Genomic DNA, 22,822 nt, shown 5'->3' with positions numbered 1-22,822 from the left:
TAATAAAGACTGGGAGCCTGATCTGTTCACCATTTGTGAACTATACAGAGGGAGCATCACCAAAGGCTTCTGTCATGAAGGGCTCATGCACAGAGGGAAGGTGCCCTAAGGGCCATAAGTCTGATCATGCAACCTGGTATGTTCCCTATCCCAAGTGGGCCCAGTTGGTGAGCTTGCTTGGCACTTTCTTCTTCCTTTGGCTACATGTGCATGCATGCTGAGTGTCTGGGACACTGAGTATTTTTCAGCATGATGATATGGATAAAGATAGCATAAAGAACGTCAGTAGAAATTCTGAGTATTTCAGCTGAGTGTGATTCAGAAGCTGAGTCTGTGTTTGGAAAAATGCTACTTGATTGATACAGTTATTTAGAAGCTGGATGGCTGAGGCTTTACCTGGGGAGAAATTTGTTTTGTAGTTTGTAAAATAATGCAAGAATCCACAAAGCCCCCTTTACATAAGTTGCTCAGGTGGCACTTGCTATGTTTCTTCAATGCTAAAATATTCACTATAAAGGAGGTACGAAGCTGGGCGTGGTGGCGCACGCCTTTAATCCCAGCACTCGGGAGGCAGAGGCAGGTGGATCGCTGTGAGTTCGAGGCCAGCCTGGACTACAAAGCGAGTCCAGGACAGCCAAGGCTACACAGAGAAACCCTGTCTCAAAAAACAACAACAACAACAACAAAAAAAAAAAAACAAAAAAAAAAAAACAAAAAAAAAGGAGGTACGATGGCTGTGGGTGCACAGCCATCCTGGTTTATGGAACATACTGAGCAAATTTCTGTCGTTGCAGCTACCCTCACTATTGCTGAGATGAGATAGGGATAAAAGGTCCAGAGCCCCGCTCTGAGCTCAACCTTAGGGAGCTCACTTAGGAAGTAAACAAGCCTGGCTTCATCTATGAAGGAGATGGATGTGAGAAGGATCCATGGACGTCCTGTGTCCTTTGAAGCTCTGAAAGAGCTGGTCCTCTGGGGCACTTTCCTGAGCCTGGGTACTGGCAAAACACCCACTGGCAGGTGTGTAAGGAAGTTCCTGCCCACATCCTGGGGGCCATTGAGAGCAGACTCTGCAGCCTACTGTAATCTACCCTGACCCTTCCTGGGTACTTGCTGCCAGCTGTTCTGCTGTGTCCTTTGCCAGCCCAGACTGAGATGGAAACGCTCCTGCTCTTTCTCCTGCTGCTGGGAGCTTTTTCTATTGTGTCCATCCAAGGTGAGGGTGAGTCCTTGAAGACCGAAACAGGAGCGCAGATGGGCTAGAGGTCACTGGGATGGACTTGGGGTGATGGCCTAAATACCTGTGGGGAGCAGAGGGAGATCAAGGTCAGGACTCTGGGATGAGTTGACCCAATATCAAGATATCTTTGTGTTGATCCCACCCTCCTGGAGTAAGAGGTCAGGTCTCTCTCATACAGTGGGATCAGTTACTCCCTAGGGAAGGATGAGTTTGTGTGCTCTTGTACACGTACGTCTTTGAGTCAGCCTCTCTGACTTGACCATAGCAGCCAGTGGGTGTGGAAGCTACCTTACAGAGATAGCCGTTCGGAGAAAGTCACTGGAGAGCTTTTCTTAGGCTAGTATTTCAAATCAAGTGCACTGTGTTGATCAGGTGGATCTGATTATCAGATGCCTTTGGAGCAAGGGTATAGGCTATGAAATACTGTGAGCTTGCCTCCCCTCTGTCTCCAAGACAATATCAATTCCTCAAGCAATTTACTTTTTATTACATTTATTTAGTGTGTGTGTACGTGTGTGTGTGCGTGCACGCGCGTACGCAAGCACATGCTATGGCATATATGTGGAGACCAGATAATTTTGGGGAGCCAATTCTCTTGCTTTTCCGCGTGGGTCCTAGGGATGGAGCTCAAGTCATCAGGCTTGAAAGCAGGTACCTGTTGAACCACCTCACTGTTTCCACAAGTGTTTTTATTTATTATCTTTTTTATTTTATTTTATTTTTTTTCTATATCCCTCCATTACTTTTATTGCTTTCTCACTTCCTCTAAAGCACTTCTCCACAACAAATCCTCCTCCTACTTCCATGCCTCTTTGTATAGCTCAGGGATTTTGGCTAGGTTTACTTGCATAAGCATGGGTGCAGGGTTATTTACTGAAGCGTGGACAACTTAACAGTAGCTAAGCCACTGGGAAAAAAAAATAACAATGACTCCCTGACTTGTAGCACACTGACTCCCAATAGTTCCTCAGAGAGCAGTGAGACCTAATAATCCTTTCTCCAATCCGTGATAGAATGTCTTGATACTGTATAGGTCTTATACTGACAAACACAGCTGCTGTGAGTTCTTGAGTGCACTGACCGCATCACATCCAAGAGATAGAATTTTATAGCACTTTCTCCGTCCTCCAGCTCTTACATTCCTTTTAACTCTTCTTCTACAATGTTCCTTGAATATTGTGGTGGTGGGGGTATGTGATATAGATATCTCAGATAGGGCTGAGCTCTCAGTATTCACTTATGCTTAGCACTTTGATCAATTATGAGCCACTGACCACTGTGTAGAGAAGCTTCTCTGGCCAAGGTTGAGGGCAACACTAATAATTGGTTAGATATATAAATACTTAGAGGTCAGTTTGACAAGTCCATTTAGGGGGAAAAAAACCAGTTTTGACCAGCTTTATAGTACCAGGCGTAAAGTACTTCCAGTGAAGCAATCATTAGGTTAACACAAGCAACTGGTTTCCTACATAACTATTGTTGTACTATTGCACCATTGACCACATTTGCCTGATGTGTCAGTAGTTCAGCAGGTAGAGTTCACCAACAGATACAATAAAATTGATGGATTTTATCCCCCAGCACCCTGCAGAGCATTTCTGGCATTATGAACATTAGCCACCATGAAGTAAATTTTCAGGTCAGTTCCAGTTTGATTTCTTTATGTCTCACAAATAAAGTGTATTGTATCTTCAGGAATAATGTCTCCTCCTGTAGTTTTGATGGATAAACAGGGGTGGTGGCAATGACCTGTGTTGTTTTGGGAATCCCTGAGATCTCCCTGACCAATAGCTCAAAGGAGGTGTTCCACACCTAGCCCTGGGATTTTCTTTTATAACAACTCATCTACTCTAGAACTGTTGTCCACCCATGCATTGCACTTGTGTTTAAATTCCTTTTTTAAATTATATTTTCAATTTGCTTACAATATAGTGTGTTTCCAGAAGGATTTGTTAATACACATTTAGCTTTAATTAACCCTGTCCTCTGTCCCTCTGCTCCAATCTGTTCCAACTTTTCCTTCCACCTCCTGTATGTTCCTCTTCTACTTCCATGTCACACATGTTCTGCTATTCCCACTTCCCCTCTAATGACCCCCACCTACTCACACAGTAATCCCATTCTGTTTTCCCTGGTCTCTGCAAACACTGTAGACTAAAAGCACAAATCTAAAAATTCAAAGCTAGGATCTACATAAGGGAGAGAATGTGCAGTCTTTGTCTTTCCAGAGATAAGTTAGTGCAATCATTATAATATTTTTTTTTAGTTTTCCTGTAAATTTCATTTATTTTTGCAAATGAGTAAAATCCACTGTCTTCATTCATCACTTTATGGACAGCTAGGCTGATTCTGTTTCCTAGCTATTGTGAATGGAGCAGCCATAAACATGGATGTGTTATATAGCTACAGTAGGGTATGGTTTGGGGAGGGTATATTCTAGGAGTTATACGGTTTACCATGTGTTATTTATGCTTATAAATAACCAATTTCCATCATATCTGTACCAGTTTATATCGTCACTAAAAGTGAAAGGGCTTGCCTTTGCCCAAATCAATATGAGCATTGGCTTCCATTTTTTTCTTGGCTGGTATGAGATGAAATCATAAAGCAGTTTTTATTTGTATTTTCCTGGGGGTAAGAATGTTGAACATGCTAAAAAAATAAATCCTTATCAGACCTTTGTATTTTTCTTTTGGGGGAGCTGTATTCAGTGCCATTTTTTAAAGACCAGGATTTTGTTTTCTTATTGAATTTCTGGGGGGCGTTTACCTTTTATATTTTATATACCAATTCTCTATGCAACATATAGCTGGCAAAGGTTTAATTAATCCTATATACTGTCTCTTCATTCTTCATTCAACGGACAACTTCCTTTGCTGTGTTGGAAACTTTCAACTTCTTGATTTCCTATCACCAGCTGTAGGTGCACAGCTGCAAACTAAACCAGCAGCTGCCTAAGGGTATGTCTAAGAGACTGCTGCCCAGAAAAGGCAGGATTTGTGGCTCCCAGGAAGAAGTGAAAGGAAAAAGTTCCTTTCAGGATAAACCAAAACTAAAGCAAAGGTTAAATTGTTTAAAATATTGAAAGAGGACGCATGACAATTACTGTGACTAGCATTCTTCTTTCCTGGGGGTGAGGGTAGCATGCTTGTTAAGGTGATAAAGCATGTGTAGGTTTCTTAAAGGAAAGATGCAGTTAGCTTACATTGCCATAGGAACATATGGGAGATTAAGGCAACTCTGGAGTTACATCTCTGATAGTGCTAAGAAACCACTTCTTTTCTTTGTGACACTGGCCAAAAAATATAGCTCATAATAAAGTTTAAAAATGGGTCTAGATAGTTGTTTTAAGTTGATAGAGATGAGAAATGATAGATATTTATTCACATTCAGAATTTTAGACTCATCAAGATAGGAAAGATGTTTTCTTCAAGGTTGCCAAATACAAATAGACAAAAATACTATGAATGCAACATTTATATAATTCCTGATTGTTCTGTGGTTTTTCTTGATGTATGTACTTTAATGTACATATGTGTAATAATATAAATGTATATGTTAAAATATTTTTCCTCAATAAAAAACATTGGGAGGTGAATTTAACAAGCACACCATGAAGAACTGGGGGTCAGGGAGGGGGCAGGGGTAACTGATACACTAGAAAGTCATGGTTGTAAGTCACTATCACCCCAAGGAAGCACAATCTAATTACTGTCCTTAACACCCTTGATTGAGGTGTATCTTAGAATTTATTATCTGACACTAAGTGAACACAATTTGTTCATTATCTTCAATAAGATGTCTTTCAGAAAACACATATTGTGTCTGTGGCCATTAGTCTGTGTCAGTGTAGTCTGAATTCTCTGGCTTTCTCAGTGGTAAGACTCAGGTCAGATCCTGGGAGGAAATCGTATTCCCTGTCTTGGCTTGTTCTCCCTGTGTTACTTTAATTCCTTATCTTTTTATATGGCCTGCATCCCGTTTGTGGATTATTGACCTCATTGCCGTAAGGAGTGGAGCCCTATTCAGGAAGTTCTTACCTATGCTTATTTCTAGGAGCATACTTCCTACTTTTTCCTTCTAGGAGTTTCTGAGTCTCCTCAGTATTGAGGTCTTTGCTCAGTTTAGAATGTGATGTCTATGTAGGGTGAGAGATAATGATCTAGTTCATTCTTCTACATGCAGAATGTAGAATGCTGGTTTTCTCGGCATTATTTGTTGACGATGCTGTCTTCTCTCCAGTGTGTCTTTTTGTCATCTTGTCAAAAATCAGGTGCTTGTAGTTACATGGCCTTATGTCTGGGCCCTTTATTCAGTTCCATTGATCTGCAATGTCTATTGTTATGCTGGTACCATGATGTTATTATTGCAATTCTCATGCATTTAAAAAGGAACTTTAGGTGTCATATTAGCTTACACAGGTACTTTCTTAGTTTATTGAGCAATGACACTGTGTACAAGGGAATACCTATGACTCTATTCCCTATGCAATCAAAACTGTGGTGTCAGACCCTGAGCTTCTTAAGGAATCCATGACTCAATCCAATGTAATATATCAGCACCTCAGATTGTGTTAAGAAAATTCCTTGGATTATGTTTTGCCTTTGAATTCCTTAATCCACCAGCATTCTTAGTCACTTCAATCCACCATTCATCTTTTATATCTGCTTTCCCTAGCTAAAACTACAGTGTGCATGGTCTGCAACTCTTTTAAAAGAGGACATTGTTTGTCAGGCAAGAGCAACTGCACTACTATGTACAGCCCTGGATGCAGAACCAGGAATTTCTTCATATTCTCGCATACAGGTAATGTGTTTAAGCTAGTCTGAAGATGTCCTTGCTGAGAGGTGGATGTATTCCTGCTCTGGAAAATTGGGTTGTTACTGAGAGAGAAAGTCCCCTCCTCGCTGTGAATCCCTACAATTGTTTGGGCACTAAATGTAAATTCTTCTCTCTTCTAGGCAAGTGGGTCCACAATCATACCAAACTGGACTGCTCTAGTGCGTGTTTGGCTGAAAACATGTATGAAGGAAGATTGAAGATATCTACCTTTTGCTGCAAAGGTGAAGATTTCTGTAATAAATATCACGGCCAAGTAGTGAAGAAGGATGTTTACTAACTACAAATTCCTGTAGCAATTGTACTGTGTCCCTGTTGCTCATTTTGTCTTCCTGGCATCTCTCAGTGATTTCTTTCTGTATATTCAGCGTGAAGTAGACCTCTTTACAAACTATCAGTTACTGTTGAGAAAAAGGCAAATGTAAGAAACACAAAAAAAATAAAAGCATAAAAGTTATATAAGATTGTACCCTCTTGGTTATTCAAAAAGAGGAAGGAACGGTCATGAATTCAAAGTTTATGAACTGTTTTTTGCACTTGGCCGGAGAATTTTTCCATTCTAGGCTGATGCTCAACTTTAAAAGGTCATAAGCAAACTCTCTCTATTTCACTACTCTAAATCTCCAGTGTTTGCATTATAAAATTCAAGTGCTCTTATTAAGGAGTAAGGATCTAAAATAACCACAGAATGAAGGAAATTAAAAAAGGACCTAATGTGAGCACTAGAAAGGTGTTGCAGGATACAACTGATTTTAAGAAAAAGAAGGAACTGGGGGAGGGGAACTTTCATTAAGTAGATGCAAGATGTCAGCTACAGGAGGAAGAAATGTAAAATAACAATAAGGATATCTGAAAAGTCATAAAGAAACATATGATATATTTAACTAAAATTACATATGGTACATACCTACATATTGGGTCATTATTTGTGACAAGTATACTATGTTAACCTTGGCTCAAATGTCAACACAGAGCACTAGCTGATACTGATGCACAGCTGAACTCACAGAAGAATTCTAAATTGTGTTAGTAAATCAAACTGTGTAAAATTAAGAGGTATTGAAAACATCACTGAAACTGATGAGGGTCTAATTTGACACATGGTATCTATTTTTAACCAATAGTATACAAACATAGACATGACACACACACACATAAAATGTGTCTTATTAAGTACATATTTAATCTTGTAGAAGTACATATTGAATGGAAATCATCCTTTAAAGACCGAATAAAATATTCCAGCTGCATGATTTGACTTAGACTAGCTTAGATCTTAATAAAAATTCACTCTCCCATGAAACCATACCTGGGTCAATCAGTCAGAACGGGAGCAATGGGAGCCATTAATCTTCCTCCCAAGAAACAATGGAGTAGAAAAGTAAGTCATCCAGCCTCCACCCTTGTATTCAGACACATGTGGGGTTGCTTCATCCTGGCTCTACATGTGCTCCAGCTTGAGGCAAGGCCAGAAGTACTTAGATGAAGACAGTGTATGTGCCTTGGGTAATCAGATCACAGAGCTTCCCTCTGCTAGATGACTATGTACCAATCCCATGTTGTGGCTAGGGTCCTCATGTGTACCCATCAACTATCCAAAAACTTATGTCCCTTCCTGTATCTGGAGTATAGAACAAGATGAAGAGTGGTTCAGAAAGCACCTTAGTGAAATACATACACTTAGACTCTTTTCATTTCTTTCATTATTTCTTCCCTGACACAGTGTTCATTGAGTAGAGAGTTGTTTAGTTTCCATGAGTTTGTAGGCTTTCTGTTATTTCTGTTGTTGTTGAAGTCCAGCTTTAATCTGTGGTGATGTAATAAGATACATGGGTTTATTTCAATTTTCTTGTATTGGCTTAGGCTTGCTTTTTACTGGCTATATGGTCAATTTTGAAGAAGATTTTGTGTGGTTCTGAGAAGATTATTCTTTTTTGTGTGGGTGAAAAGTTCTGTAGATATCTATTAGGTCCATTTGATTCATGACATCAATTAGTTTCACTATTTCTCTATTTAGTATCTCTCTCAATGATCTGTCCATTGATAAGAGTTGGATGTTGAAGTATTTCACTATTAATGTGTAGAGATACATGTGTGGTTTAAGTTTTAATGTTTCTTTTACAAATGTGAGTGCCCTTGTATTTATGGCATATATGTTTAGGGTTGAGATGTCCTCTTAGTGGATTGTTTTTCTTTGATAAGTATAAAGTGTTCTTCTCATCTCTTTTCATTAATATTTATTGAAAGTCTTTTTTATTAGATATCAGAATGACTACTCCAGCTTGTATCATAGGTCTGTTAGCTTGAAAAGCCTTTGTTCAGCCCTTTACTCTGAGGTAATATCTGTCATTGTTGCTGGGGTGTGTCTTGTATGCAGCAGAATGTTGGGTTCTGTTTACACATCCATTCTGTTAGCCTGTGTCTTTTTATTATAGAGTTGAGACCATTGATGTTGAGAGACATTAACGATCAATGATTGCTAGTTCCTTTTATTTTGATGTTGGTGGTGGTAATGTGTTTTGTGCCTGTCTTCTTTTGGTTTTTTTCTAGTGAAATGATTTATATGCTCATTTTCTTGGGTTTAGTTAACCTCATTGAGTAGGAGTTTCACTTCTAGCATCTTCTTTAGGGCTGGATTTGTGGGTAGGTACTGCTTAAACTTGGTTTTGTCCTGGAATATCTTGTTTTCTCCATCTATGGTGATTGAAAACTTTGGGCTGATATATTTGGTCTTTTATGGTCTGTCTGGAGAACCAGAAACTAGAGGACATATGCCTCAGAGATCTAGGATAGAACCAACCTCACCAGGCAATCAATCAATGGAAAGAAATTATTCTTAATAATATTCTCCTATACTCAGGAGACAGGAACCTGGTATAATCACAATCAGAAAACTCCATCCAGTAAGTGATGGAAACAGATACAGACCCACAGCCAAACATTAGGCTAAACTCAGTGAGTGAATCCTGTGGAAGAAGGGGTAGGGGGAAAGGATTGTAGGAATCAGAGGGTCAAGGATACCATAAGAAAACACACAGAATCAACAAGGCTGGACTCCTAAAGGCTCATCAAGACTGAAATGACAATCAGGGAACCTGCATAGATCTAACCTAGGCCCCCCGAATACATGTTATAGTTGTGGAGCTTGGTATTTTTGTGAAACTCCTAACAGAGGGAATGGTGGCTGTTTCTGGAACTTTTGCCTGCTTTTGGGACCCTTGTCCTCCTACTGGGTTCCTCATCAAGCCTTAATAATAAAGGAGATTCCTAGTCTTTATTGCAATTTAATTGCAATGTTTGGTTTATATCTCTGGGCAACCTTCCATTTTATGAAGGGAAACAGAGGAGGAATGGGTGGGGGTGGGGAGACAGGAACTGGGAGGAGATGAGGGAGGGGAAACTGTGGTCAGGATATAATATGTAATATATATAAACTTTTCAAAAAGGGCCTTGCTTTGAATATAGGAATAGAGTACATTGGTAAAATGAATTTTTAAAAATTTAATAATATGGCCTTTCATCTTTGCACATAATGTAAAAAAAAAGGAAATTATTGGGCAAAACAACCTATTAGATCCACATTTGACAATGATGATAAGATTTTATTTTTTTTAAATAGGACTATTTAATTTGTTTATCTGATCTTTATTTAACTTTGACATGTGGAATCTATCAAGAAAATTGGTCATTTCCTTTAGATTTTCAAATTTTGTGGCATATAGGCTTTTGAAGTAGGACCTAATGATTCTTTGTATTTCTTCAGTGTCTGTTGTTATTTCTCACTTTTCATTTCTGATTTTGTTGATGTGGATAGTGTCTCTCTGTCTTTTAGTTAGTATGGCTAAAACTTTGTCTATCTTGTTGATTTTCTCTAATATCTAATAAAAACAGACGTTCAACCAAAATTAATCAAAAAAGATGAGGAAGGACACTTTATACTCATCAAAGGACTAAAGCTGGACTTCACTAACAACAGAAATAACAAAAAGCCTACAAACAAATGGAAATTGAACAACTCTCTACTTAATGGCAGCTAGGTCAGGGAAGAAATAAAGAAAGAAGTTGGAACTTCCTAAAATTCAGTGAAAGTGAAGATACAACATATCCAAATTTATGGGACACATTGAAGGCACTGCTAAGAGGAAAGCTCATAGAACTAAGTGCCTTCATAAAGAGATTGGAAACATCTCATACTTAATGATGCATCTGGAAGCCCTAGAGAGGGAAAAAAAAGAAGCAGAAACACCCAAGATGAGTAGATGGCTGGAAATAAACCAACTCAGAGCTGAGATGATAAGATTTTAAACACACAAGAAGACAATCTTCAACCCCAGAACAAAAAGCAAATCAACCCAGGCCACAAAAAATAAACCAGGCTTAAGAACAATATCCCTTCACTCAGGAGGAGCAACAAGATCAAATATAGTACAACTAAATTCCTTAGTTTTATGGACAAGACCATTATCAGAAGGCAGATGTCTTATGTTGACTTTATATATGAAAAATATCCCTTTAGAGACATTCTAAATACTGGGACAGATCATTCAGTTATCAATGAAGAGCAATGGCTTTCATGATGGCCAAGGTCTAGAGGCCCACCTTTTCAATCTGGTAAAGGCCAACAGGATTCTTTTTAAAGTACTATTGTCTTAAATTGGATTAATAAAGAATCTTCAGCACTGTTCAGCCTTTTAGTGTGTCAGGGTTTTCATGGAATCTGTGGAGAACAGACATATAACAGGAGATGCAGGCAGTATTTACCACTGCACTAATTAATCATATAATAATTATTACAAGAAACTATAAATCCCCTAGTTAGGGTCATTGATCAGCGGCCAGCCAAAAAGGTTTAGAACTACAATGAGTCACTAGTAACCCTGTATGGACTAATCATTGGCCCCTTCATGGGAAAAAATTAAAACAGGCTCAACTTTTAGTACAGGAACAATTTGCAACTAAAACATATAGAGCACTCAATTAGTCCTTGGATCTCTCTTATATTTGTAATTCATAAAAAGGCAAAAAATAAGTTTCAACTGCTATATGATCATAGAGGCATAAGTGCTACTATGAAAACAATTGAGACCCTCCAGCCAGGGCTCCCTGTTCCTACTATTATTCCTCAAGTGTATTACATTATTATTCTTCATTTACATGACTATTTTTCTCTATTCCTTTACATCCTGATGATAAGGAATTCTTTGTAGTCTCTATTTCTACTTTAAGTAATCAACAGCCTAGTATCGCAGAAGGTTTCACCACTGGGGACAAAGAATAGTCCCACTATATGTCAATATTGTGCACAAAATCAGCTGATGCTGAGTAAATTTCCTGAGGTACTGGTCACTCATAATATGGATCACATTATCCTCTCCTGCTTATTTCATCAATACTTAAATGAAGGCTTAACTTTCATGGAAATAAACTAAGAGAGCAAATTTTAAACATAGCTCCAGATAAAATGCAAAATCAATCACCTTGTTATTATTTAGAATATGCTGTTACTCAACGTATAAATTCACCATCATCTTCTCAATGTAAAACTTTCCAACGTAATCCTTAATTACTTACAAAAAGGTTGGGGGCAACTCAATTGTATACACACTTATCTGCCTGTCACTCCTAAGGATTTGGATCCACTCTTTTAGTTCCTTTCTGAAAACTCTCAGTGAAATTCTATAAGGAATAAAGCAACTGAAGCAAAGCCTATTATTTGTGTTTTAAATAATGCTGATGCTGAAGTGATAGCTCATGAGTTAATACCTTACTTCCTGGTCACTACTATTTCTCAGCATCAATGGCCTCAACTCCCCAGTAAAAAGACACAGGTTTTCAAAATGGAAGCAAAAACAAGATCCTTCATTCTGTTGCATTCAAGAAACACATCTCAGCAACAAAGATGGTCATTACCTGAGAGTAAAGGGCTGGAAAAATGTCCCAACACAATAATAGTGGGAGATTGCAACACCCCACTCTCACCAACAGACAGAGCTTCAAGACAGAAACTAAATAGAAAAATAATCAAGCTAATAGAGGTCATGAATCAAATGGACCTAACATACATCCACAGAACTTTTTACCCAAACAGAAAAGAATATACCTTCTTCTCCGTACCACATGCAGCCTTCTCCAAAATTGAACATATAATTGGTCACAAAACAAGTCTCAATAGATTAAAAAAAAATTAAAATAATCCTCTGCATTTTATCAAACCACTATGGCCTCAAGCTGAGCATCAACAATGATAGAATTAACAAAAAGCCTATAAATACATGGGAAATGAAAAATGTCCTATTCAGTGACAACTGGGTCAGGGATGCAATAAAGAAAGAAATTAAAGACTTCCTAGAATTCAATTAAAATGAAGGCACAACGTATCCAAGCCTTTGGGACATAATGAAAGCAGTGCTACGAGGAAAATTCAAAGCACTAATGCCTTCATAAAGAAATTGGAAGCATCTCATATAGACAATTTAATGGAACACCTCAAATTTCTAGAAAAAAAGGAGCAGATACATCCTGGAGGAGTAGATGGCTGGAAATCATCAAACTCAGGCCTGAAATCAATAAATTAGAAACAAAGAAAACAATTCAAAAAATCAATGAGCTGGTTCTTTGAGAAAATCAACAAGATAGACAAACCCTTAGACAACCTAACTACAAGGCAAAGGGAGAGTACCCAAATTAACAAAATTGAAAATGAAAAGCGAGATATAACAATGGATACCAAGGAAATCCAAAGAATCATTAAGTCTTACTTCAAAAGCCTATAAGCCACAAAATTTGAAAATATAAATGATATGGACAATTTCCGTGATAAATTCCACTTATCAAAGTTGAATCAAGATCAGGCAAACAAATTAAATAGTCCTATACTCCCTAAGGAAATAGAAAAAGTCATCAAAAGTCTCCCAACCAAAAACAGCCAAGGGCCAGATGAAATCAGTACAGAATTCTACCAGACCCTCAAGAACTAATGCCAATACTCAAACTATTCCACAAAATAGAAACATAAGGATCACTACCAAACTCATTCCATGAAAGCACAGTTACCTTATTACCTAAGCCACACAAAACTCTAACAAAGAAAAGTAATCTCAAACCAATTTCCCTTATGAACATAGATACAAAGATACTCAACAAAATTCTGGCAAATCGAATACAAGATCACATAAAAAATATCATCCTTTATGACCAAGTAGGCTTCACACCAGGCATGCAGGGGTGGTACAATATATGAAAATCCATCAATGTAATCAACCATATAAGCAAACTGAAGGGGAAAAACACATGATCATCTCTTTAGATGCTGAAAAAGCATTCAATAAAATCCAACACTCTTTCATGTTAAACGTCTTAGAGAGATGCGAAATACAAGGTACATACCTAAACATAGTAAAGGCAATATACAGCAAGCCTATAGCCGACATCAAACTAAATGGAGAGAAACTTAAATCAAACCCACTGAAATCAAGGACATGACATGGCTGTTCACTCTTTCCATGTCTCTTCAATATAGTACTTGAAGTCCTAGCTAGAGCAATAAGATAGCTAAAGGAGATCAAGGGGATACGAATAGGAAAGGAAAAAGTTAAAGTTTTACTATTCGCAGATGATATGATAGTATATAGTAGTGACCCTCAAAATTCTACAAATGAACTTCTACAGCTGATAAAAAAACTTCAGCAAAATGGCAAGATACAAAATTAATGCAAAAACGTCAGTAGACCTCCTGTATACAGATGACAAACTGACTGAGAAAGAAATTAGGGAAACCATTTCCTTCACAATAGCCTCAAATACTATAAAGTATCTTGGTGTGAATCTAACCAAGCAAGTGAAAGATTTATATGAAAAAAACTTCAAGTCTCTGCAGAAGGAAATTGAAGAAAATATAAGAAAATGGAAAGATCTCCCATGCTCGTGGATCTGGAGAATCAAATAGTAAAAACAGCAGTCCTACCAAAAGCAATATACAGATTCAATGCAATCCCTAGCAAAATACCAACACAGTATTTTACAGAACTGGAAAGATTAATTCTCAACTTCATATGGAAAAAAAAACCAGGATAGCTAAAACAATCCTGTACAATAAAAGATCTGCTAGAGGAATCTCCATCTCTGATCTCAAGTTGTACTATAGAGCAACAGTAATAAAAATAGCATGGTACTAGCATGGAAATAGGCCAGTTGACCAATGGAATTGAATTGAAGACATGGAAATAAATCCACACACCTATGGTCATTAGATTTTTGACAAAGAAGCCAAAACCATACAATGGAAAAAAGACAGCATCTTCAACAAATGGTGCTGGTATAACTGGATGTCTACTTGTAAAAATGCAAATAGATTCATATTCATCACCCTGTACAAAACTAAAGTCCAAGTGGATTGAAGACATTAACATAAAACCAGGCTTACTAAATCTGTTAGAAGAAAAAGTGGGAAAAAGCCTAGAACTCATTGGCACAGGAGACAATTTCCTGATCAGAACAACAGCCCATGCTCTAAGATCAACAGTTAGTAAATGGGACCTCATAAAACTGAAAAGCTTCTGTAAGGCAAAAGACACTGTCAACAGAACAAAGCAACAGCCCACAGATTGGGGAAAAAAGTCTTTACCAACCCTACATCTGACAAGGGGCTAACATCTAAGCTATACAAAGAATTCAAGAAATTAAATGCCACCTAACCAAATAATCCAATAAAAAATAGGTACAGAACTAAACAGAGAATTCTTTTTTTCTTATTTATTTTTTTTAATAATTTATTCTTGTTACATCTCAATGGTTATCCCATCCCTTGTATCCTCCCATTCTTCCCTCCCTCCCATTTTCCCCTTATTTCCTCCCCTATGGCTGTGGTCAGAACATTCTCCACAGTTGAGTGGAGAGTGGGATATGACTTTCTCACATACTCTGGTGCCTCACATTTGACCATGTCCCCTGGAGGGGGAGACCTGGTGGCACTCAGAGGAAGGACAGCAGGTTACCAAGAAGAGACTTGATACCCTATGAGCATATACAGGGGGAGGTAATCCCCCTCAGAGAATTCTTAACAAAAGAATATTGAATGGCTGAGAAACACCTAAAGAAATGTTCAACATCCCTAGTCATCAGGGGAATGCAAATCAAAACAACCTTGAGATTCCATCTTATGTCTATCCTAATATCGAAGATCAATAACTCAAGTGACAACAAAGGCTGACAAGGATATGGAGAAAGGGGAACACTACTGATGGGAGTGCAAACTTGTATAACCACTCTGGGAATCAATATGGTGCTTTCTCAGAAAACTAGGATAGTTCTACCCCAAGACACAGCTATACCATTCCTGGGCATATATCTGAAAGATGTTCCACCATACAATAAGGACATTTGCTCAACTATGTTCATAGCAGCATTATTTGTAATAGCCAGAACCTGGAAACAACCTAGATGTCCCTCAACCAAAGACTGGATAAGGAAACTGTGGTACACCTATACAATGGAATACTACTCAACTATTAAAAACAAGGAAATCATGAAATTTGCAGCAAATGGATGGAACTAGAAAGGATCACCCTCAGTGATCAACCAGATGTAAATGATCAACCCAGACCCCAAAAAAGACCCACATGGTATATACTCACTCATAAGTGGATTTTAGCCCAACATACAGGTCCTCTGAGGGACTCTACCCAGCGGGGGATAGGGACAGTTACTGAGACTCGAAGCTGGACACTGGTCAGAGTGCTGAGAATGTAGGTTGGCCTTGCCAGGCCACAGAGGAACAGGTTATATGTAGTAAGAGGACACTGGATAATCTGAGTTCAGACATTAGGGGAGGAGGGTTCCCCTTTTTTAGGACTCGGAGAGGGAGGGAAAGGAGATGAGGGAGGGGATGGGATCAGGAGGTGATGAGGGAGGGGGCTGCAATCTCGATGTAAAGAATTCAAACTGCAGAACAAGCAGGTAACTTATATTGCTAATCTCACTACGTGGGAATAGTTCTGAGACCGGCTGATATACATAGCCCTACACATAGCCAAGGCTTCATGTTGGTCACAGATTGTCTGTGACTTATCATTAGAGGCCATTCTTCATATGGCATGAAGGAAGATTTGCAGACGTCTTACTTCTGCTCATACAATGAGCAGAGAACCAGCCTTATTTGCTCTGTACATCCTGCACACCTCATACAATTATAATGTTAGAACTGTATAAAGCTTGTGAAAAGTTATGTCTTTAGAACAAAAGGACTGGACACTGACGCTCGACAAAACACGACAGGATTCATCCCTCTCAGCATTCTGCATGCTGTCACCTTTGCATCCTCCTTGTTCCACCCCAGGTGCCTCAGCTGCTGTTACCCATCAGAACAGGACAACTTCAAGGACAGTGCTGTAGAAAGCTTCTGATACCAATTGGTCCAGCATTACAGTCTGTCCCACACAGGACTCTTATTAAGCCTGGAATCTCTCAACATTTAGAAACTGGACCACAAATGCAATCCCCGGCTTGCTTAACCATTTCCCCACTTTGAGGGACTCCTTTCAAGGTATTATTTGTCCCAAATCAGCCTGAAGAAACCTTAAGAGAATGACATCCCATTTCCTCTAAGGGGGTTGAGTAAGTTTCTGGTTGTCTCTAAGTCTACAGAAGCTTATTTTCATCAGGAAGTGGTTCTAAATTATTATTGGTCTTATACAGAGAGAAAACTAGGTTAGACTCAGGGACATCTCTCTCTTCCTTTATCTTTTTCTCATAGGTAAGGATATGAGAGCTGAAAAGAAAGAAAGGGGGATATAGAAATATAGAGGGAGGATATAGCAAAAAGTAGATCATTGAACCTATTTCTTAACTCAAGGCCTTAGTTGTTACAAAGAAAGTTATTTTTAATTTATTGGTATAGAATTTTGTATATTGGTACAAATAATGGTCATGTCAAGCAATAGTCCAATTTTATCACAAGAATATATATCCTAGGTCTAACAGATAGAATTATTATATAGATATATAATGTAAAATGGTTAAATAAGGTCTTCAAAAGCCTCAGAGACCTACTGAATATGGCATTTAAATATGTTTTCATTATCCTTTTTTTCTCTCCTTTATTAATTTATTCTTGTTACATCTCAATGGTTATCCCATCTCTTGTATCCTCCCATTCTTCCCTCCCTCCCATTTTCCCCTTATTCCCCTCCCCTATGACTGTTCCTGAGGGGGATTACCTCCCCCTGTATATGTTCATAGGGTATCAAGTCTCTTCTTGGTAACCTGCTGTCCTTCCTCTGAGTGCCACCAGGTCTCCCCTTCCAGGGGACATGGTCAAAGGTGAGGCACCAGAGTATGTGAGAAAGTCATATCCCACTCTCCACTCTACTGTGGAGAGTGTTCTGTCCATTGTCTAGATCTGGGTAGGGGTTTAAGGTTTACCGCCTGTATTGTCCTTGGCTGGTGCCTTAGTTTGAGCGGGACCCCTGGGCCCAAATCTGCCTATCATAATGTTCTACTTGTAGGCTTCTAGGATCCTCTGGATCCTTCTACTTTGCCATTCTCCCATGATTCTCTCATCTAGAGTCCCACTAGAATGTCCTCCCCTCTGTCTCAGTTTCCTGGTAAGTGAAGGCTTTCGTGGGACATGCCCCTTGGGCTAATATGCAGATATGAGTATATACCATTTGAGTCTTTCTGCTTCTGGGTTAACTCACTCATTATGATCATTTCTAGCTCAATCCATTGATCCACAAATTTCGGGAATTCCTTGTTTTTAATAGCTGAATAGTATTCCATAGTGTATATGTACCACAGTTTCTTTATCCATTCTTCTACTGAGGGACACTTAGGCTGTTTCCATGTTCTGGCTATTATGAATAAGGCTGCTATGAACATGGTTGAGCAAATTTTCTTGTTGTGTGCTAGAGCATCTTCTGGGTATATTCCAAGGAGTGGAATAGCTGGGTCTTGAGGAAGCCCTATTCCCATTTTTCTGAGATAGCACCAGATAGATTTCCAAAGTGGTTGTACTAGTTTGCATTCCCACCAGCAATGAAGGAGTGTTCCTCTCTCCCCACATCCTCGCCAGCATGTGGTGTCGCTTGAATTTTTGATCTTAGCCATTCTGATGGGTGTAAGATGGAATCTCAGAGTTGTTTTGATTTGCATTTCCCTGATGATTAAGGAGGTTGAGCATTTCTTTAAGTGTTTCTCAGCCATTTGATATTCCTCTGTTGAGAATTCTCTATTTAGTTCCAAGCCCCATTTTTCAATTGGGTTATTTGGTTTGGTGGTGTTTAATTTCTTGAGTTCTTTATATATTTTGGATATTAGACCTTTGTCAGATGTAGGGTTGGTGAAGATCTTTTCCCAGTCTGTAGGCTGTCGCTTTGTTCTCTTGACAGTGTCTCCTGCCTTACAGAAGCTTCTCAGCCTCATGAGGTCCCATTTATTAATTGTTGACATTAATGTCTGGGCTGTTGGTGTTCTGTTCATGAAGTTGTCTGTTTTCATTATCCTAAAGATTCCTTGACAACAAGACAAGTAACTCCTGGAAGCACCCAGCCTACCTCAAAGAAGATGATCAATATCAAAGAACCTCCTTATGGAGATGGCTTAAAATGTAGCAAACCAGCCACTGGGCAAAATGTCCTCATTTCTGTTACACACAGAATTCTGCCTAAAAATGGGCAAGCTTGGATACACGCAGAGTCGACAGCCAAACTCTGCCAAGGCAGGGTAAGCAAGTCCTCAATAGTTCCTGCCTATCAAATATGTCTGGCACAGATAATGGGCTAGAAGGCCAAAGATGATGCTCCAGTATTATAGAGAATGTTGGGTGACTATTCAGGCAGTAAACTGTCTCAGTCACTTTTTCATTTTGGAAGCTGCTAACCTGCACTTCCGGTTCACTCAGTCATTTAAGTTTTATTCCTTCTCAAGTCTCTGATGAGGTTGAAAACCGGAGAGTTTAGTTAATTAGGGGATAAGATCTTTTTAGATCAAGATAGATGATTTAAGTTAATAGAGATAAGATATCATAGACATTGACTTTCATTTAGAAATTTAGACCCAACAAGGTAGGAAAGATGTGTACTTCAAGCTTGACAAATGTAAACAGCCAAATCACTATGAATGTAACATTCATATAACTAACTCATGATTGTCGCATGGTTCTTCCTGCTGTATGTAGTTTATTTATTCATGTGTAATAATATAAATGTATATGTTAAAAAAGAAACAGAATAAAATATTTTAAATACTATAGTAATTGTTCTTAATGCTTTTACAGATGGCTCCTCCAAAAGACAAAGAGATCATATTTTATATACAAATTCCACATGCCCCACAAAAAAATGAGTATACCCACCCCTGGTGGTACAGATCAACACTCTGAACTCTCCATAACAAGCAAACTTTTATTAGAAGTTTCTCAGTCTTTGAGTATCTTACCTGACTGCATAGTGTGCTCAAACTGTTTCTCTTTTAGAAACTACAAGACATAAACTCAACCCAAGTACTAATGTTACTTTACAGTTATTTATCTCCCTTCAGATACCTAGAGAACAAACTAAACATTTTTATACCTCATATCTGTGCTCATTCTAATCTGCCAAGTACATTAACATTGGCCAGTGCTCAAGCCAATGCACTGCCACCCTCTTCACAGCTAAGACTTTCTCTTCAGGCTGCTAAAAAAAATCTCATAAACGTCTTCATCAAAATGCAAGGACTTTATAGGTACAATTCTCTTTACCTTGTGAGGAGGCTCAGCAAATTATCAGGGTCTGTCCTTCCTTTTCTTCTTTCACCCCATTGCCATCTGCTGGCAGAATTAATCATTGAGTTTTAAATTTTTAATGCCATTTGACAAACAGATGTTACTCAATTCTCAGAATTTGGATGCTTAAAATATGTCCATGTAACATTTAATGCTTTTTCTCATATGATTTTTGCCTCTGCTCACAGGAATGAATCAGCCTCAGATGCCATTAATCATCATACACCTTTTCCTTTCAAGGACTCCCACAACAAAGAAAAAATGATAATGCCCCAAATTATACCAACAAATGCTTCTGAGAATTTTTCACTTTATGGGATATTAATCCTGTTACTCAAATCCCCTATAATCCACAGAGTCAAGTTATTGTGGAACAACACCATCAAAGACTTAAATGACAAATATTTTAAATTAAAGGGGTGTATAAAGCCACTTAAATCCCCACATACTAAGCTACATTTAGCTATGTTAACTTTAAATTTTTTCTTCTCCTTACCAAAAGCATTTTCCCTGAAGATTGCACAGCCTAAATTATATGTTAAGTGGAAAAATCTAGAGACTAATCAATGGAAAGGGCCTGATGTTCTGTTAACACTGGTGCAAGGTAATACCTGTGCCTTTTCAGAAAATTAACTAAGTCCCAGATGGCTCCCACTTTGATGCATCTAACCAGGACAGCATCCCAGCGACTACCAGACCAATGAAGTGTTTAAAAATAGATGGCAAACTCATCAAGACAAGACACCCCTAGAGGAAGAAGACCATGACTTGGAGAGATGGCAAGATTAAAACATCAAGCTGGGAGACTGAGGGAACAGCAAGAGATAATAATGATCTATTATTAGTTTAAAAAATTAATCATGGAAACACCAAAAATAATTATGTTATGCTTACTGGCTGTATTACATGTAATTCTCACTTGGTCAAATGCAGAATCAAAATGCCTTTTGTCAGGGGAAGTAAAAGGTACACCTGAAATAGAGGACACTATGATGTTGTTTTGTCATGCTAATGATTATTTTATCCTTTAGGGCCAGTTGTCTCTATAAAAGATGTGCCATAAATATTTAGCCACATTGACTAATATAACTGATCAGTTCAAATGCAATAATATAGATTCTAGCATAATTAAGTATTCTTGAGAAAGCACTGAGAGTGGGGACTATACTTGGATGAAGATGAAAAAGATAATACCTGATGCCCTGCTTACCAACATTGATGCGATTGTACCTAAAATAGTGATATTTGTTGTTAATGATTTAGAAAATAACCTCTGGCTTCATTTTGGTGCATGGCAGTCAACAAGAACAATCTCTTCTTTTGTTGTTTTTGGAAGAGACCTGTCTATTCCTGGGCTCTAAAACAGAAATCTATATGGCAAAGGAGTGGCTCACATACATTTTGCATAAATATAGATGACAGAATCTACCCACTCCCTTACTCATATGGCTTCCCCTGACATTTTTATCAATAGTGTTTTTCTATCACATGGCTTATGCTTTAAATGTACTTATATGCTCCTTATTGAAATTCAACTTCTATTTATACTCTGCCTTCTGATAAACAACTACCTGGCCCTTCTTGCAGGTAAAAAAAGACATATTTGGAGTAAGGTTATTAAACTCCATTTTTCTCAGTAACTGTGTAATTTATCAATAAAATTAAGGGAACCTCTCCTAAAACTGTGATGATTCTTTGAACCTATCAGATCTTGTAATTGTTTCAGCCACAGTAGCTTTTTTTTATTGCCTATACAATGAATGGTTACTGGAATACAAATAAAGGTCTCAAAGATGGCCTGTATAATTAGTAAAACTGCTGATTTTATAAAAAAAAATATTAACAGAAATTAAGCAAGAGGTAGGTGAACTGGCAGTCAAAGTTTTACAAAATAGAGCTACTGTATATTAGCTGTTGCTCAGGGATAGTCTAGGTTGTCAACCATGTGTTGCTCTAATCTGTCAGATCTTTCTCATACTCTTGATGGTCAGACTAATTATTTGCATATAGAGATAGAAAAAAATCTCTCCTGACTTTAAAATGGCCATCATAGTTAAGATGGATTTTCCCCCTTTTCTTGATCCTTTGGTAGCTATTCTTATAATTCTCTTATAGTTGGCTATGTTAATTAGACTAGCCCTAGAGTCAATGCATTCAACTGCAACTCCCTATTACAGACACCATTTTTTTTCCTTAAAAGCTTAGAAATAGGGAGTTGTAGATGGCACAAGGTAGTTGGGCTTCCAGATTGGCACTAAAGAAAACAGCCATGTTACATATACCAGCTTATCTCTTCAACAAAAGATACGTAAACCTGTTTCACCTGGAAATCTGTAAGTTGATGTAGTTAATGGCCTGGTGATGCGTGCCATTTGTAGGACCAGGCATCATCCAAATTGCCCCAAACTATTCTGTTTATTTGAGATTCTTTTTCCCCAGACCCTTTTACTGAACATTGTTTTTAGTCAATAGAATCCATACTATAAAACAGGTCATATGTACTTCACAAAAGGCAGTTACTTTGCAAAGGAGTTTTGACATAGTCGTGCCTTAAGCTTTGTTGTGATAATTGGCATGAGGAAAGTGCTTTTCCAAAGTTATACTGTGTGTAAATATGTCAAAAATGTCCAGAGTCGAACTTCTATAGGTTTGAACCAATACCAACTATTAAGTCGTGTTGAACGAGACTTGCCTCATGTGGATAGTTAATGTGCTGGTCCAGGAGTTTGAAGAAACCACCAAAACCATGCTTGAGAGCAAGCATCTGTACCTTCTGGTCCATCTTACTGGAGTTGCTCAATTGAAGTTTAGTTTGAACTCTATGAAGATGGGAGTGAGGTACTGAAGTGAACTGCTACTTTTGTGCCTATGAGACTTTTAGGCTCATTTGTGTTTATTTTATTATTTTGGATGCCCAACTCTTGGTGCATATATATTCAGAAGTATTATAGATTCTTTTAAGATGTTCCCTTTATAGCATCCCT

At 38.2% G+C, this 22,822-nt stretch overlaps 2 protein-coding genes across 2 annotated transcripts in view; both read left to right on the top strand.

Moving 5' to 3' along the window:
• PATE4 (prostate and testis expressed 4) overlaps positions 1-22,822 on the top strand; it is a 172,319-nt gene that overhangs the window by 40,126 nt on the left and 109,371 nt on the right. The gene's annotated exons all lie outside the window — the stretch shown is intronic.
• LOC311598419 (uncharacterized protein) lies at positions 911-6,359 on the top strand (the record flags this gene model as incomplete). The annotated part of the gene is made up of 4 exons (XM_084783468.1): positions 911-995; positions 1,145-1,216; positions 5,918-6,046; positions 6,202-6,359. 4 exons carry the CDS (start codon positions 911-913, stop codon positions 6,357-6,359), a joined length of 444 nt encoding a protein of 147 aa, XP_084639594.1.

The sequence above is a fragment of the Acomys minous genome (genome assembly GCF_964271855.1).
Source record: "Acomys minous genome assembly, chromosome: 5".
In the NCBI taxonomy this organism is placed as follows: domain Eukaryota; kingdom Metazoa; phylum Chordata; class Mammalia; order Rodentia; family Muridae; genus Acomys; species Acomys minous.
The sequence above is the reverse complement of the archived record's forward strand: the minus strand, read 5'-3'. Positions and strand labels throughout refer to the sequence as shown.